The 16491-nt window shown below is 46.7% G+C and overlaps 1 protein-coding gene across 12 annotated transcripts in view; it reads left to right on the top strand.

Annotated features, from left to right (window-relative positions):
- huwe1 (HECT, UBA and WWE domain containing E3 ubiquitin protein ligase 1) overlaps positions 1–16491 on the top strand; it is a 29849-nt gene that overhangs the window by 1125 nt on the left and 12233 nt on the right. For 6 of the 12 annotated variants that reach the window (XM_088361619.1, XM_088361610.1, XM_088361602.1 and 3 more), the window contains exons 2-49: positions 975–1042; positions 3867–3913; positions 4030–4097; positions 4246–4344; positions 4495–4701; positions 5037–5189; positions 5299–5361; positions 5473–5550; positions 5632–5679; positions 5760–5928; positions 6020–6120; positions 6662–6812; positions 6889–7016; positions 7084–7224; positions 7314–7419; positions 7507–7614; positions 7690–7791; positions 7880–7960; positions 8120–8226; positions 8396–8573; positions 8647–8738; positions 8813–9015; positions 9165–9222; positions 9300–9476; positions 9566–9811; positions 9963–10096; positions 10178–10290; positions 10353–10532; positions 10645–10861; positions 10934–11056; positions 11164–11401; positions 11592–11939; positions 12061–12183; positions 12272–12367; positions 12471–12740; positions 12813–12965; positions 13043–13170; positions 13284–13365; positions 13440–13616; positions 13703–14248; positions 14331–14526; positions 14603–14770; positions 14893–15041; positions 15119–15185; positions 15321–15544; positions 15644–15855; positions 15937–16119; positions 16282–16454. In XM_088361619.1, coding sequence (XP_088217745.1) covers positions 4053–4097; positions 4246–4344; positions 4495–4701; positions 5037–5189; positions 5299–5361; positions 5473–5550; positions 5632–5679; positions 5760–5928; positions 6020–6120; positions 6662–6812; positions 6889–7016; positions 7084–7224; positions 7314–7419; positions 7507–7614; positions 7690–7791; positions 7880–7960; positions 8120–8226; positions 8396–8573; positions 8647–8738; positions 8813–9015; positions 9165–9222; positions 9300–9476; positions 9566–9811; positions 9963–10096; positions 10178–10290; positions 10353–10532; positions 10645–10861; positions 10934–11056; positions 11164–11401; positions 11592–11939; positions 12061–12183; positions 12272–12367; positions 12471–12740; positions 12813–12965; positions 13043–13170; positions 13284–13365; positions 13440–13616; positions 13703–14248; positions 14331–14526; positions 14603–14770; positions 14893–15041; positions 15119–15185; positions 15321–15544; positions 15644–15855; positions 15937–16119; positions 16282–16454 — 7141 coding nt within the window. In that variant the 5' untranslated portion in view covers positions 975–1042; positions 3867–3913; positions 4030–4052. Of the gene's footprint in view, positions 1–974; positions 1043–2596; positions 2796–2981; positions 3077–3866; positions 3914–4029; positions 4098–4245; positions 4345–4494; positions 4702–5036; positions 5190–5298; positions 5362–5472; positions 5551–5631; positions 5680–5759; positions 5929–6019; positions 6121–6661; positions 6813–6888; positions 7017–7083; positions 7225–7313; positions 7420–7506; positions 7615–7689; positions 7792–7879; positions 7961–8119; positions 8227–8395; positions 8574–8646; positions 8739–8812; positions 9016–9164; positions 9223–9299; positions 9477–9565; positions 9812–9962; positions 10097–10177; positions 10291–10352; positions 10533–10644; positions 10862–10933; positions 11057–11163; positions 11402–11591; positions 11940–12060; positions 12184–12271; positions 12368–12470; positions 12741–12812; positions 12966–13042; positions 13171–13283; positions 13366–13439; positions 13617–13702; positions 14249–14330; positions 14527–14602; positions 14771–14892; positions 15042–15118; positions 15186–15320; positions 15545–15643; positions 15856–15936; positions 16120–16281; positions 16455–16491 lie in introns of those variants that run through there. The other 6 variants (XM_088361634.1, XM_088361638.1, XM_088361574.1 and 3 more) reach the window with 4 other exon arrangements.

The raw sequence follows: 16491 nt of genomic DNA, 5'->3' as shown, positions 1-16491 counted from the left end.
ACCCCTTGTAGATGACTACATAGCGTGACACAAGTCGGGAATTTAAAGGACCAAAAAAAATAGCTTGAAATAAATTAAACATGACTAAATAAACACTAAATGTACCTACCCGTTAACCTACCCAGTCTTTATTTAGACAAGGCTCATTAAATTAGAAAATACTGACGGTATACTGCCAAACCCGAATGTCACAAAAAGTACGTACATTTCACAGTTTAGTAACAGAAGCGCACGTAAAAAAAATCACAAAATGTCCTTGGCCTAAGTTACACAACTGCACATCAACGAAAAAGTACACATTTGCTAATTTAATGGAGCCTACATACACTAGTTCAACCTGATTTTAGTCTTACTGAATGGTTAACGTTTGATATTTTGTCACTTCTTTTTCAAGTCATTCCTTTTGGAAGGAGTTTGAACAAAAAAAGCCATACCAAAATGAAATATCGGCAGCCTTTTGTAGAAAAACAAAGCTGTTTTGGCTGTTCAACATCATATAAAATTAAGAGCACAACAAAACTGCAATTAATTACAAATGTGTACTTTTCCGATGAGGCTGGCAGCTTTTGAATTGTTTCCTCGATTGTTCTCTGGCGGGTCGTGCCACCAGTCTCGTCGGCACCGACGGCCAGCCAGCCGTCTGCTAGCGTGATGCAGCTTACATACAACATGGCTCGTGTCCAGTTTACTTCTGCTGTCAAACATTCCAGAAGCCACGTCTGCTTTTAAATTGGAAGGAATTTTTAGGATATCATTTTTTCTAGAGACCAAATTTTTGTTTTGGGGAAATAACAGATTTCCTGTTTCTTGTTACAAAGAGTAAAAAACAAAATCTCTTTGATCGCGTGTTCGGGAACTTGCCAACATGCAGATAACAATTCAGGCTTCTTGTTTTGTTGTTTGTTACGATCAACAGAAGTAAAAGATTGCTAATTGTCCTTTCCTGTCATTTTCCCCCGAAAAAATCTTTCTAGACACTGAGACAAGCTGCGAAGCATGCCAGTGAACCGAGTGCCGGAGCTATTGAACCAAAGAAGTTCTGGTATGTACCGCTTCTTCCTGTGCTCCTAACTTGTCAGATGTTGAAACAAATGTGTGGCAAGATGTCAGTTCAAAACATCCATTTTTCAGCTGACTTAACGTCATGGTCGGCATTTAGTCCACCGCAGGGTGTCCATTGTAACTCAAACTAAAAAAGGAAAAAAATTAAGCGTGCCGCTCCTTTGTTTAACTTGCTGATTAATTGGGACAATGCGTCCACTTGCACCACGTCCGGAATGTGCGTCTGGTCTCACCGGTGATCGGCATACTGCTTTTCTGCTGGCCCCGTTCGCGACTGGCAAAAATGAACGGACGGGAAAAAAATGGCTCGAGCCGTCTCGTTACTCGGCACACAAAGGTTTGCAGCAGCGAGATCAAATGAATGCAATTGGAGCAAAAGTCGCGAAACATCAAATGGAAAGTGATTTCTTTCCTTTTCCGACAAGCCTTTGTCTGAACACAAATATTCTCAAATGCAGACCGGCGCTCACAATTTATGAAATGACAACGCTGTTCACATCAATGATTTTCTTGTGCTGTCGAAGTCTCCACGGCGACGTCGCTGCCGGCGTACGTGTGCCATTCAAACGATCTGCCATTTCGCACAATAGATTTGATCCTTGCTGATGTCTTCCACAAAAATGTGCGTGCCGAGTAACATCAGCCTCCCCCTTTCTAATTTTGTTTCCGCTGCACACCGAGGATGAGGCTTTGAAATGAAACTCATTTGGCTATTACAGCGGATTTTTTTGTAAAAAATTTCATATTTTTTTTATTATTTGTTTTTATTTTTTTGTTTGTTTTCATGATCCCTACAAATACACACTTAGTACAATTTATCGTGAAACATTTTTACACACTAATGATCATTTTCTTTGCATACATTAGTGTATAAAAGTCTTAAGGCACTAAAATATTTGTTGATTATGTCAGCATTTAGGCAGTATCAACATTTGACATCCCAACATGTAACATGAGACCATGCAGATTGACCTTTGATGGTCATGAAATACGTGATTTCACCAGTATTATTTTTATGGTATGTCAGCTTTGTTTCGATATTTGTAGCGGTATTTGGGAATTACGGTAGTCATTTTTGCCCACTAAGATTCACAATATGATATAAGCACTGCTATAAATGCAATGTCACTCTGAGTATATTTTAGTTGTGAAACTCGTTTTTGTGTCCACATGTACTGCCCTGCGGTGGCCAAGTGTCACAATTTTTTATTATTGACATTGTATTTGTTGTTACTACGGTTTTATGAAGGTTTTTTTTTTTTTTTTTTTTGGGGTGGAGGCTGTCACGGATTAGTGGCATTTCCATTTATTTCAATGGGGAATTCCAACAAGTCACGCTCTGCATTTAGAACTTCAATCGAGCCAATTCCTTCTGAGGAGTCCGAATGGTGTGTTGTCTAATCGGAGCCTTGTCATTGCTCACTTTTTGCACACTCGCCGCACGCCAATGCCTATGTGCTATGTTCACGCACGAGCAACGTCACTCATGGTTTGAGAAGCAGGAAAAAAAAAAAAGAACGATCACGGTTTTTTTGCCGAGCCCGATCTCGTTGGTGTCGCCCGTGTTTTTTGTTTTTTTTCTGCCGAAATCCAAGTGAGAAGCGCAAGTGTGTGTGCGTCTGTGAGTGTGTGTGACGACAATGATTCAGCGAGTTGCTCTATGCGTTGCTGCTCGCTAGCTGTTAGCTTGCTAGCTAGCGCGTGCTACGGCTGTCTGGCGATGAGTCAGGAGGGTAAGAAAACGGAACCAGTCGTCGCAGAACGCATGTTTAGCACGTCGCACCTTTTCCCCCCCGACTTTCCCCGCATGCCATCGTCTCGGCCACGCGAGCGCCCTTGTCTCCGCGAGTCGAGAAGGCATCCGGGAAGGAACTGCGGGCTTTTTTCCCCCCCTTCGGCCTACGCAGCCCCGACCTAAATTTGGAAAGCGTCAGGTCAAGATACTCTGCTGGCCTTCCTCGTTGTGGATTGACAGCTGCGACTCGGATGCTCCAAAGACACGTTTAGGCCGAAGGTTGTTCCCAGGCTCGGCACACGCTCGTTTTTCGTGTGATCCGGCCAAATTGTACGCAGTCACGGGCTATTTGACCGCTTTGAAGTGCGTCTCTTTCTTGACACACTTGAAAGCGACACGGGCTAACAACAACTCCGCACGCAGCCAATGTTGCCGTCCCGTGCCGTGCGCTTGTATTAATCGTTCGCGCCGTGAGTGTGGACTCGACCTCAATCAAGTATGTTTCGTCGTGCCGGATGTTTGTGTAACACTATTCCCGGCGTATACGTTCGCGAATTGTCAACATTTAACACCAAGCGGGTGTTAGCATGCTACTGACTTAGCTAGGTAGCCACCTAGCCCCCAACTTTAAGCTGTCGGCGTTGAGTGTTTGGAATTGCGGTGGTCACGCCACTTAAGGGCATACAAACATATAATTGTACATTACAATAAACGCGATCGGAGCTCCGAGGCCAGTCTAAGGCGACGTCCGGCGTCTGTTTTACCCGTCGCCGTTGAGTATTTTTCCTAGCTAGTCACCGGCCAATGCGCTTTCTGTAAGTTTGCTTTGTGATGACTCCCAACAGTCACCCAACAAACCTCTCATTTTAACACATTTTTCTGCGTTGCTAGATCACACATTTTGTCTTCTCATCACTGTCCATGATTTATAAACATCTTGGGTTGGTTTACAAATTTGTTTTTCAAACAAGTCTGTTCTAGATGCACACAATAAAACGGTACAGTAATTGTGTACACTTCAAATTTGCAGCTAAATCTTCTTGGTTTGCTTTTTGTCGCCCTCTTCTAGGTGAAGTGACTCAAAAATGCCGTTAAGCGGCCGTTTCCAAATCATCTGTACGTATTCCCTCAAATCACATTCACCGTCGCTTGATTGCGTAAATAAATCTGTATGAAAACCAGTAGTTGTGTATCCGAAAAACATGGTTATTAATATGCACGTTTTTCGACAGGAGCTTCTAATAGATCACCAATCATGAAGGTGGACAGAAGCAAGTTAAAGAAAACCCCCACGGAAGCTGTGAGTACACGTGATCATTTTCTGCATAATTTGTAGTAATCCTGGTGCTGACTCCGGAATTGGGATGTCCGCACTAAGTGTCAGGACCAAAAGTGATTGGTGCATTCCATTGCTCCATCTTGAACACCGTGTCCCTTTGAACCTGCAGCCCGCTGACTGCCGGATACTTATCGAGAAGTTGAAAGCATGCAGTGATGACCAACTGCTTGTTGAACTACAGCACATCAAGACCTGGAATATTGGCAAGGTAATTTCTTTGGAATGGGGAAAAAAAAAAATTGAAGAGTTTCATTCCAGGAATGTCATAGTGTGTGTCCATTTTGATAGTATTTTGTATGTTTTGACAACCTAACTGGAATCAAAAAGATTGTGAGTCTTTCTTGTCTTTGGCCGTTAGTGCGAGTTGTACCACTGGGTGGATCTGCTGGACCGCTTCGATGGCATTCTGTGCGATGCGGGCCAGACATTGGAGAATATGTCATGGCTGCTGGTGTGTGACCGGCCCGACAACAGCCAGCTCAAAGCGCTGCTTTTGGCAGTGCTCAACTTTACAGCGTTGCTCATTGAGTACAGCTTCTCCAGGCACCTTTACAGCTCCATAGAGGTAGGTTCTGCTTGGAAAGGCAACTTCATCTTAAAATGCAATTTGATAATATCAACCATTTGGTGTTTCTGGGGCTCCAACTAATGATTATTTTAGTAGTCGATGAATCTGCCATTATTTTTGCAATGAGTTGACGTCAAGCGATTATTTCAATTGTCTTAATACTTACATAACGTCACTTTGCATTTATTATACATAGTGTATAACCCCAATAGAAAAAAATGATACTTGGCGTGCAAGATCTCTTGTAAACAAACATACTGTGCATATCTAACTCATAATGAAGTATTTTTTGCGTCATATAGCATATTTGATCATTTCTTCCTCCTTTGCAGCACTTAACAACCCTGCTGGCGTCATGTGACATGCAAGTGGTCCTGTCTGTGCTGAACCTGCTCTACGTCTTCAGCAAGCGTTCCAACTACATCACAAGACTAGGATCTGACAAAAGAACACCTCTCTTGGCACGCCTGCAACATCTGGCTGAGGTTGAGCAAACGTTAATGTTTCTTTTTTTTTTTTTTTCGATACGATGATCTCAGATGTCCCCTGAATGGAAAAAGCTAGATTGTTTTGTCTCTTTTGGCTCTTGTACAGAGCTGGGGAGGAAAGGAAAATGGCTTTGGCCTAGCTGAATGCTGCAGGGATCTTCTTATGACGGTAGGAGTCTCTATTGACCCATTTCGTAATGCCGTGTTATGATTTTGCCTCAATTAATCAAATATATTTTGTTTGTCCCACTCCAACTGCCTGCTACTTGTGCCTGACCAGAAGTACCCTCCCAGTGCCACCACACTGCACTTTGAGTTTTATGCTGAACCAGCTCCTGAGGTCAAAGTGGAGCGGAAGGTAAAGCTCGATCAATTCGTTGCAATATAATTCAAGAAAAGTCCGAGGCGGCTTTAAATGTTAAATGCGTTTCTCCTGCAGACAAGCAGCAACACTCTACACTATATTCACATTGAGCAACTTGACAAGGTATGCACTGATTCAATTACAGGATCAACACCGGAGTTTTTATTTTATTTCACGGTGTACGTTTTCCTCCTCCCTTTCAGATTTCAGACAGTCCATCTGAGATCATGCAGTCGCTCACAGGCTTGTACAACATCCCAAAAGACAAGCAGACATTGCTCTTCACACACATTCGTCTGGCTCATGGCTTTTCGAATCACAAAAAGAGGCTGCAGGCCGTGCAGGCCAGACTGCATGCCATCTCCATACTGGGTGGGTTGAAACGACTCGCTTCAGATGATGAGCAAGCGTGTCCACGGGTCGTGCCTCCATTCCTAAAAGCTCCCTTTTTTTGTTTTTGCAGTTTATTCAAATGCGCTTGGCGAGTCCACCAATAGCATCCTGTATAACGGCTTGATAGAGGAGCTGGTGGATGTCTTACAGATTACAGACAAGCAGCTTGTGGTAAGTGACGAACGTCTTTGTGACTCGGTACGGTTCAGTTGTTCTCTACATGTGTTGCTACACTCTTTGTGGTCAAGTATCTGTTGCTTAAAGCATTCTACATGGCTGCAGAGATGTTGTCTGGTTGCACTTCAATGGCTTTGAATATTGTGTAAGCTTAAAGATGGCAAACGAAGGAGAAGTTAGGTCTTATTTTGTTTCTTTAAGACGCAAGATGTAATTTTGTTTGAGAGTCAATTCGAAATGTCAGACACATTCAACAGATAGGACCCTCTTTTTTTTTTTTTGTTCAGCTTGTGCAAAACTGCACCTTGTTGCAAAGTGAGTTGAATTGAGTTCACTCGTACCGAGCGTGAAATAGTAGCAGGACAATCACAGAATTTTTGCTTGCAAATCAAAGCAATAAAAATGTCGTGTCGAAATACCCCACCCCGTTAGTCAGCTCGGGCAAAACTGTCCTCGCGACCCCTCTGCCAAGACTTGCAGGAATTAAATTGAGGCCAAGTTTGAAAGCCACCCTCTTCCTTTCTTGGCACTTCAGGATATCAAGGCTGCATCTCTGCGCACTTTAACCTCCATTGTCCATTTGGAGAGAACGCCCAAGCTTTCCAACATCATTGACTGCACCGGCACCGCCTCCTACCATGGCTTCTTGCCCGTGTTGGTGCGCAACTGTATACAGGCCATGATTGGTGAGTGTCCTTTCGGCGTCCGCTTTGCTTGACACTTAATACTAAGGAGTTTTTCTCTTGAACCGCTTCTTTCCAGATCCTCTGATGGAACCGTACCCGCATCAGTTTGCCACTGCACTCTTTTCTTTCCTCTATCATTTGGCCAGCTATGATGCTGGGGGTGAAGCCCTTGTCTCTTGTGGAATGATGGAAGCCCTCTTAAAGGTATACCGCACTTCCCTGTCTCATCAAGATAAGTCCCTTTTTTTGACATCACGATGTCGCTCTGTAGGTGATCAAATTTCTGGGAGACGAGCAGGACCAGATCACTTTTGTAACAAGAGCGGTTCGGGTCGTGGACCTCATCACCAACCTTGACATGGCTGCCTTCCAGTCACACAGCGGCCTTTCTATTTTCATCTGCAGGCTCGAGGTCCTTCCCGCTTTGACACGTCTGATCGTTGAAGCGTAAATGTTCATACTTAACCGTTCCCTTCTCCGGCTTTTTCTACACGTACGCAGCATGAGGTGGACCTATCAAGGAAAGAGTGCCCATTCGTCATTAAGCCAAAGATCCGAAGGCCAAGGCCCACTGTCGAGTCTGAAGACATGGACACAGACATGGAGAGTAAGTGGACTAAAATGAATCTTTTTTCGAAATAATATCAATGGCATTCGCTATCACGTGCTAAGATGTCATGATGATACAAAACAGCGTCTGAGGTTGCCATGGAAAGCAGCCCCGGGCCATCGTCTTCTGCTTCCAGACCGGAAGTGGAGCAGAGCGCACCGCCGAGTAGCGCTGCAAACACGCCACGTGCAGGTAGACGCGCGTGCACGCCGCATTGGTCACACAATGTACACGTGTTTGAAATAGTTTGCGGGACCTTTTGTGCAGGCATGCAGTGTATCCCCCAAAGGGCAGCTCTCTTAAAGTCAATGCTAAATTTCCTGAAGAAAGCCATCCAAGACCCTGCCTTCTCTGATGGCATCCGCCATGGTGAGTTGCACAGATGGAGCCAGTCAAGAGCTCTGCCTCAGACTTTGCTGCTGATTTCCTGGTCACGTTTTATTTTTTTTCTCTTAAGTCATGGATGGATCCTTGCCTACCTCACTCAAGCACATCATCAGTAACGCAGAATACTATGGACCCTCGCTGTTTCTTCTTGGTGAGATCCTTTTGTGCGCTTCAGAAAGTATTTTATTATGAAAGAATTTTAGAATCTCCTGTACAGCACATTGTTGTCATTTTACTGCTGTTTGTGATTTCAAACAATAATAACGCTGTTTTTTTTTTTCTTCTCCTGTTTTTTTTTGGGCTGGTGTAGCAACCGAGGTTGTGACGGTGTTTGTGTTCCAGGAGCCATCTCTGCTTTCCTCTCTGCAGGACAATGGCCTCACTGATGTTATGCTTCATGCACTTCTCATCAAAGATGTATGTTTTGTCAACTAACTTTGCGACATTTAAAGCAAAAAAAAAAAAAACATCTTTGTTGTCAGCTGGGTTTGGCTGTAAAGGTGCTTAAAGTATCTGCGGGGTGTGCGCATGCAATAGTAAAGTGACGACCTGTTGATGTGTATTCCGAACCTTCACTTGATTTTAGGTTCCTGCGACACGTGAGGTCTTGGGATCGCTCCCTAATGTGTTCAGTGCCTTGTGCCTGAACGCCCGAGGCCTCCTTTCCTTTGTGCGGTGTCAGCCCTTTGAGCGCCTCTTCAAAGTGCTCTTGTCCCCCGACTACCTACCTGCCATGCGACGGCGACGCAGCTCAGACCCTTTGGGTGAGTTGTCCTGCGGTGACCTTCCTTTGCGGCCCCAGCTTGAGCGATATTCTTTGTCTCCTTCCCTCCACAGGGGACACTGCATCAAATTTAGGAAGTGCTGTCGATGAGTTAATGAGACACCAACCAACGTTGAAGACAGATGCCACCACCGCAATCATTAAGGTAGTTTTGAAGCGGTCCGCTTTGTCAAAATCGAAGCGACGATGCGTTTTAACCAAGTGGTCTTGCTGTCGTAGTTATTGGAGGAGATATGCAATTTGGGCCGAGCTCCCGAGTATGTGTGCCAGAAACCGTCTATCCAGAAAGCCGACGGAACTGCGGCCGTGCCGCCGGCACGCTCCAGCCATGCTGCCGAAGAAGCTTCAAGTGAGGATGAAGAGGAAGAGGAGGCCCTCCACACATTTAGCCAGCAGCAGGGGGAGGCAGAGAGCAACAGACAGTCAGTGCCACTTGAACTATATGACACTGGGTTGATATATCACAATGCAGCGACACTTTTGATATTCTTCATTTTGAATTAATGAATGAATGGTTTAAAATTCACTCTGTACTAAGTGCTTCCTTGTTTTAACGCTCACCTTGTTTCAGGGTGGTGGGAACTGAGGAGCGGATTCCTATTCCTTTAATGGATTACATTTTGAACGTGGTAAGTGTTGAGTCTTTTGTCAGATCCTTTTAACTCTCGCAAAACCATAACTGACGTGAGCTGTGGCTATTTTCTAGATGAAGTTTGTGGAATCCATACTCAGCAACAATACGACGGATGACCACTGTCAGGAGTTTGTGAACCAGAAGGGGCTCCTCCCACTGGTCTCTATTCTGGGCTTGCCCAACCTGCCCATAGATTTTCCCACCTCAGCAGCCTGCCAAGCTGTTGCTGGAGTGTGCAAGTCCATTTTGGTGAGTTGAATTGCACTTATTTCAAAGCAGCGTTCAACGATTGAATAAAATGATTATCGTCATGTACTGTTGTCATTTTATTGCTGAAGACTCTCTCACATGAGCCCAAAGTACTTCAAGAGGGATTGTGCCAGCTGGACACTATTCTCACGTCCCTGGAGCCCCTTCATCGGCCAATTGAGGTTCCCGGGGGATCTGTTCTTCTGAGGGAGCTGGCTAATGCCGGCCACGTCGCCGATGCCACTTTGTCTGCTCGTGCCACGCCGCTGCTCCACGCGCTGACTGCTGCGCACGCCTACATCCTCATGTTTGTCCACACCTGTCGAGTGGGACAGGTAAATAGTCAAGATCTAATCCCCTCTGTGATGTTTACCAAGCTCCTCAGTGCAGTGCTCCTTCCTCTGTGTCAATTCTAATTGCAAACTGACGCGAGTCATTACGTTTTGATTTTGTCAAATTGGCTGAACGTGTCTTATCCTTCAACAGAGTGAGATCAGGGCAATCTCAGTCAATCAGTGGGGATCCCAGTTGGGTTTGACTGTTCTCAACAAGCTGAGTCAGCTCTATTGTTCGCTGGTATGGGAGAGTACTGTTTTGCTCTCCCTTTGTACGCCCAACAGGTATAAACACAATTGACGATCTCCTTATTGTTATCACCTCGGCCCACTATTAGCCTGCTAACCTCTTTTTGTCTTGAACAGTCTGCCTCCAGGCTGTGAGTTTGGCCAAGCGGACATGCAGAAACTCTTACCCAAAGAGGAGAAACCCTCCAATAGTGCTGCAACGAGCACCACCCCTGGCTCCAGGAAAGCGGGTAAGTTGGTGATTTGATTCAGCTCGAATTCTTGTGTATCTTCAACACGTTTGTTGTATCAGTAGAATCTGAGGCGGTGGAGCCATCTGGTAGCGGCGGGCTATTGGAAGGCATGGGTTTAGATGGCGATAGCTTGGCTCCCATGGAGACAGACGAGCCCACGTCAACAGACCCGAAGGCCAAATCCAAGCTCACCCCAGCGATGGCCACACGCATTAAACAAATAAAACCCCTCCTCTCTGGTGAGTTTCTTTTGATAGCCCACATCAAGATTAGTATCGAAAGCTTCTCAACAGTTTGAGCCTGCTATAAGACCTGTATTTAACGTTTCACTGCCGTCTTTCCTATCTTCAGCGTCATCTCGTCTCGGAAGGGCACTCGCCGAGCTTTTTGGCCTGCTGGTGAAGTTGTGCGTCGGCTCCCCGGTGCGTCAACGGCGCTCCCATCACGCCACAAGCACAGGCACGACGCCCACGCCCGCCGCCCGAGCCACCGCTTCGGCTCTTACAAAGCTCCTCACCAAGGGTCTGAGTTGGCAGCCCCCACCCTACACACCCACCCCTCGCTTCAGGTGTGACTTTTGTGCACAAATGATGTCGCGTAGCAAACAAGTGCTCATGTTCTTGTGCTCTGCTTCTCACAGACTGACTTTCTTCATCTGCTCTGTTGGCTTCACATCCCCCATGTTGTTTGATGAGAGGAAGTATCCGTACCACCTTATGCTGCAGAAGTTTTTCTGCTCTGGTGGACATGATGCCTTGTTTGAGTAAGTTATTGAGCAGATAGCTCAATCATACTCACAAACTTGTATCGACGCTGTCGTCACTCACGTATGACCTGAATTTCAACGGATGACTTGCCATTTTTTCATAGGACTTTCAACTGGGCCCTGTCAATGGGTGGAAAGGTTCCCGTGTCAGATGGTCTGGAGCATACTGAGTTACCAGATGGGACAGGAGAGTTCCTGGATGCATGGTTGATGCTGGTGGAGAAGATGGTCAATCCCAGCACTGTGTTGGACTCTCCACATTCCCTGCCAGCAAAGATGCCTGGGGTCACCCCAACCACACCCCAATTCAGTGCCCTTCGGTTCCTCATAGTTACCCAGAAGGTAAGTCTGCTTTAACTGCATGAGGCAAAGAAGTCTCATTTTAACCATCATCATCCACATCTTGCAATCCACTACAATTAGGTTTTAACTAAACATGTAAAAGATTATTTTTTTTGCATTCAAAGTGTTAAATTATCAATCTGGTCAGATCCAAGATGTTAATAACAAATATTAACTCCCCCTTTTTTAGGCTGCATTCACCTGCATCCGCAGCCTGTGGAACAGGAAGCCGCTGAAAGTTTATGGAGGCAGGATGGCTGAATCTATGCTGGCCATCCTTTGCCACATCCTGCGAGGGGAGCCGGTTATCCAGGAGCGCTTAGCCAAGGAGAGAGAGGGCACAGTACGTCCAGATGACGAGGGGGCTCCTTCTTCTTCTCTGGGACAAAGTGGAGCACCAGGTGTACCTGCAACCAGCGGAGAGGCACCAGCATCCACGGCACCAAGTGCTGGAGTGCCAGCTGTGGGATCGGCCGAGGAGTCGACTAATTCCACACCAAGACGTGACCCCCAGGTCAACCAGGCGCAGCTTACACAGGTCTGTCAGAATATATATTTTTTTGGAGGCAAAATAAAAACCTGGTTTTCAAGCCATTTGCTACATTTGTATTTGTGAGCATTAGTTTTTGTCCGAAAGTAAGTCATGTTTTCCATTTCAGCTGATAGATATGGGTTTCTCAAGAGAGCATGCCATGGAGGCACTATTGAACACTAGTACCATGGAGCAAGCCACAGAATATCTTCTTACTCACCCTCCTCCTCACCTTGGGGGAGCAGTAAGGGTAAGCTTAAATCAGAAATAGCCTGTACCTTTGAAATAATCTGCACGCAAACTAAGGCCGCTGACAATCTCGATCGTCGTCTGTCTAGGATCTTTCCATGTCTGAAGAGGACCAAATGATGAGAGCGATTGCTATGTCACTTGGCCAGGAGGTCAGCATGGAGCAACGTTCCGACTCCCCTGAGGTGTGCCTTTCTCACTGTTCAAATTGTATTCAATACCTGACCATTGGCTGACAAAGGAATTGAAGGTCATGAATGAAGAGTTGCTGATAAAATGACCTTTTAGGAAGCGGCACGTCGGCGCGAGGAGGACGACAGGAGAGCCAGGGAGCGAGCAGAGGAGGAAGAGGCCCGCTGCCTGGAGCGCTTCATGGAGGCCGAACCCCTGGACCCGCAGGAGCTGCACGCCTTCACAGACTCGATGCTCCCCGGCTGCTTCCACCTGTTGGATGAGCTGCCCGACACGGTCTACAGACTCTGTGACCTGCTGATGACAGCCATCAAGAGGAGTGGCCCCGAGTACAGGGACCTCATCCTTGGCCAGGTCGTCGATCAGGTCAGTCATTTTAATCTTCAGGGTGTCTTACGCGTCTTGCACGGCTCTACCCTCTGACCATTTTTTTTTTAGGTGTGGGATGCGGCGGACGTGTTGATCAAGGCGGCTGTGCCTTTGACTACAAGTGACACAAAGACTGTGTCCGAATGGACTAAACAAATGGCCACACTGCCCCAGGCATCAAAGCTGGCCACTCGAATTCTGCTACTCACGTTGTTATTTGAGGTAACCGATTGTTTTTTACAGCAGGACAGCAACTTTAGCCCAGGCAATGATCATTTATTTTCCCCCCTTCTCTAAAGGAACTGAAGCTCATGTGTACCACAGTAGTAGAAAAGAGTGGCATCCTCGATTTGCTGATTAAGCTTCTCGAGGTGGTCCAGCCATGTCTGCAGGCTGCAAAAGAACAGAAAGACATTCAGACACCAAAGTGAGTTTCCGTGAGCTCGAAATGACCTCTGACCTGAAGAATAGCCGCAGAGCTGAATGTTACATCTTGATTTGTGAACACGCACATGCTGAATCTTGCTCATGTTCCTGTAGGTGGATCACACCAGTCTTGCTGATTATTGACTTTTATGAGAAAATGGCAGTATCTTCACTACGCAGATCGCAAATGAACAAGGTAAAATATCTGTGAGCTACACGTGTCGTGTTGGGTTGTGTACTACTACAATGCTGTTCTTGGCCTCTCTTCAGTATCTTCAGCCGAACGGGAACAACTGGAGATGGTTTGATGACCGCTCAGGCCGTTGGTGCAGTTACAGCGCTTCCAACAACAGCACTATTGACTCTGCGTGGAGGGCCGGAGAAACGAATGTTCGCTTCACAGCCGGACGCAGACGATACACGGTTCAGTTTAACAACATGGTGCAGGTATTTGTGCGAAAAACCGGACATAACCTTTTGCACTTTTTTTTACGGACTCCTTTGTAATCTAACGAGAGTCGCTGTTGGTGTAGGTAAATGAAGAGACTGGCAACCGGAGGCCAGTGATGTTGACTGTTCAGAGACTTCCTCGCTTGCCCAAAGCGGCCAAGGCGGGCTGCGTAACAGACCCCGAGAGAGAAGAGGGAGACCGGTGCAAAGTGGAAGAAACTCAGACCTATCTTGACGCCGGGGCAGCAGTGGAAATGAGTATCCCCAAGGATGTTTCCAGCCATCCCAAGGAGGCGACCTCTGGCTCGGCGGCTCCCCAGGAGCCGGACTCTTTGCAAGGCTCGGCTGTCGTAGGCCTGAGTGACGACATGACCACCGTTCTTATCCGCGCTTGCGTCAGCATGATTAGCGTCCCGGTGGACCCAGACACCCTGCACGCGACGCTGCGTCTCTGTTTGCGTTTGACGCGAAATCACCACTACGCCATGATGTTTGCCGAGCTCAAGAGCACTCGAATGATTCTTGGACTGACGCAGACCTCCGGGTTCAATGGCTTCACACCCCTTGTCACGCTGCTCTTCAGACACATCATCGAAGATCCAGCTACTCTTCGGCATACTATGGAAAAGGTTTTGAGGCCCTTCTCGTTTTTTTTTTTTTTTTTTTACAAATTTGTAAATGTATGCTGAAAGAGTTCATCTGTTGCTACAGGTGGTGAGATCTGCAGTGACCAGCGGAGCAGGCAGCACCACCTCAGGGGTGGTGTCAGGCAGCCTTGGCTCAAGGGAAATCAATTATATCTTGCGTGTGCTGGGCCCTGCCGCGTGCCGTGACCCGGAATGTTTTGCCGAAACTGCCAGCAATTGCGTCCGCATCGCTCTGCCCGCACCCCGCGGAGCTGGCACAGGTGAGCGGATCACCATTTTCAGCCGTTAGTTTTTCCGACTTGCATTCATTCCGTTTTGTTACCCGTCTTCCCACAGCGTCCGACGACGAGTTTGAAAATCTTCGTATAAAGGGGCCAAATGCCGTGCAGCTGGTGAAAACCACTCCTCTGAAATTGTCACCGCTACCTTCCATTCCTGACACCATCAAGGAGGTCATATACGACATGCTCAACGCCTTGGCTGCATACCACGCTCCTGAAGAACGTAGGATATTTTCGTTGGCTTTCGAACAATTCAAATTATTTGATTGAAGGCAAACCTCTCCCTCATATATATATACATAAAATATTACAACACATGATGTATTTATTATTTTTTGGTTATAGCGGAACGCCCAGAAGAACGTGTGTCAGCTGTTCCCGGCAGCCAAGACCTTTGCCAGATATTGCAGGACGTCGGCGACGATGTTTACCAACAGTACCGTCTCACTCGACAAGGCAGTGACTTTGACTCCCAGTCCGCTTTCCATATCAATGTGAGCTTTAGCGACGAACAGTAACATTTCAGCAGGTGCGGTGAAAACATAGATAATAATGGCTGCCTTCTCCCTAGTCTCAAGTTTTTGCTGCGGATGGAGCGGTGGCAGAGTCATCCCAGTCTGGCACGCCACAAGGAGAAGGTGAAAACAAATTGATTTTAGTTGTCTCACAAAGTAGCCTTTTAAAAAATATATATATAATACAGACCTTTTTTTTTTTTTTGACAAGTTGAGATGTTGTCATTCAACTGATGTACACTGCATGAACGTTCTTAGCCTCCACTCCCGAGGAGATGCGTGAGGGAAAGAAAGAGCAGGAGGGTGATAAGAGTAGCAGCTCAGAGGAGGCTAAGGCGGCAAAGGTAAAGGCGAGCAAACCTCTCATGCCTACCTCCACCATCCTGAGACTGCTGGCTGAACTGGTGCGCTCCTATGTTGGCATTGCCACACTAATTGCCTCTTACTGCTACACTGCAGGACAATCTGAGCTTATTAAGGAGGTGGGTAACAACTTCTCCTTCGTTTGATGGACGCTTAGCTGGCGTCTCCCTTTCCAGTACAAGTTTCCCCCTTCACTTGTTACATGTCCATCCCGACAGGATTGCAGTGTGCTCGCTTTTGTGCTCGACCACTTGCTGCCTCACACCCAAAATTCCGAGGACAAGGACACCCCTGCCTTGGCCCGTCTTTTCCTTGCCAGCCTAGCCGCCGCTGGCACCGGCACCGATGCCCAGGCTGCTCTGGTTAACGAGGTGAAAGCTGCCCTCAGTCGCGCTTTAGGAATGACCGAAGGTGCTGAGAAACATGCGAGGTAAGCGACGTTGTTTATAAATGCACTCTGATGGCCGGTGATTGGTGTTGCAAACTTCCAATGCTCCTCTGTGTCCCCCAGGCTTCAGGCAGTGATGTGCATCATCAGCACCATCATGGAGTCGTGTCCCTCCACGTCCAGTTTCTATAGCACAGCAGCAGCCAAGACGCAACATAATGGCATGAATAATATCATACGGCTATTTCTCAAGAAAGGACTGGTCAGCGACTTGGCTCGTGTGCCGCACAGCTTGGATTTGTCCAGGTATGATATACATTGTGTGCTGTAGCAAGATTGAAAAATGGCTCATAAATGCAATTTCATATAGCACAACTGTGTTTTAAGAGCAAATTAGCTTTTGTGTATTTTTGTGTCTGGTAAAGTATGGTGAAGCAATGACGACTAATTCACATTTGATTGGTTTAGCCCCAACATGGCCAACACGGTGAATGCTGCCCTCAAGCCTCTGGAGACTCTGTCCCGCATTGTTAATCAGCCCAGCAGTTTGTTTGGGAGCAAAGGATGTTCCAACAAGAACAAAACCGAAAATGACACAACGGGCGCTGCGAGGGATAGCAACAGCAACACTCAAGATCAAGGTATCCGCATTTGACATGGTACACCGGATGTTCTCCA

The sequence above is a fragment of the Syngnathus floridae genome, chromosome 2, assembly GCF_059516105.1.
Source record: "Syngnathus floridae isolate MCC-2025c chromosome 2, RoL_Sflo_1.0, whole genome shotgun sequence".
Lineage (NCBI taxonomy): Eukaryota > Metazoa > Chordata > Actinopteri > Syngnathiformes > Syngnathidae > Syngnathus > Syngnathus floridae.
The sequence above is the reverse complement of the archived record's forward strand: the minus strand, read 5'-3'. Positions and strand labels throughout refer to the sequence as shown.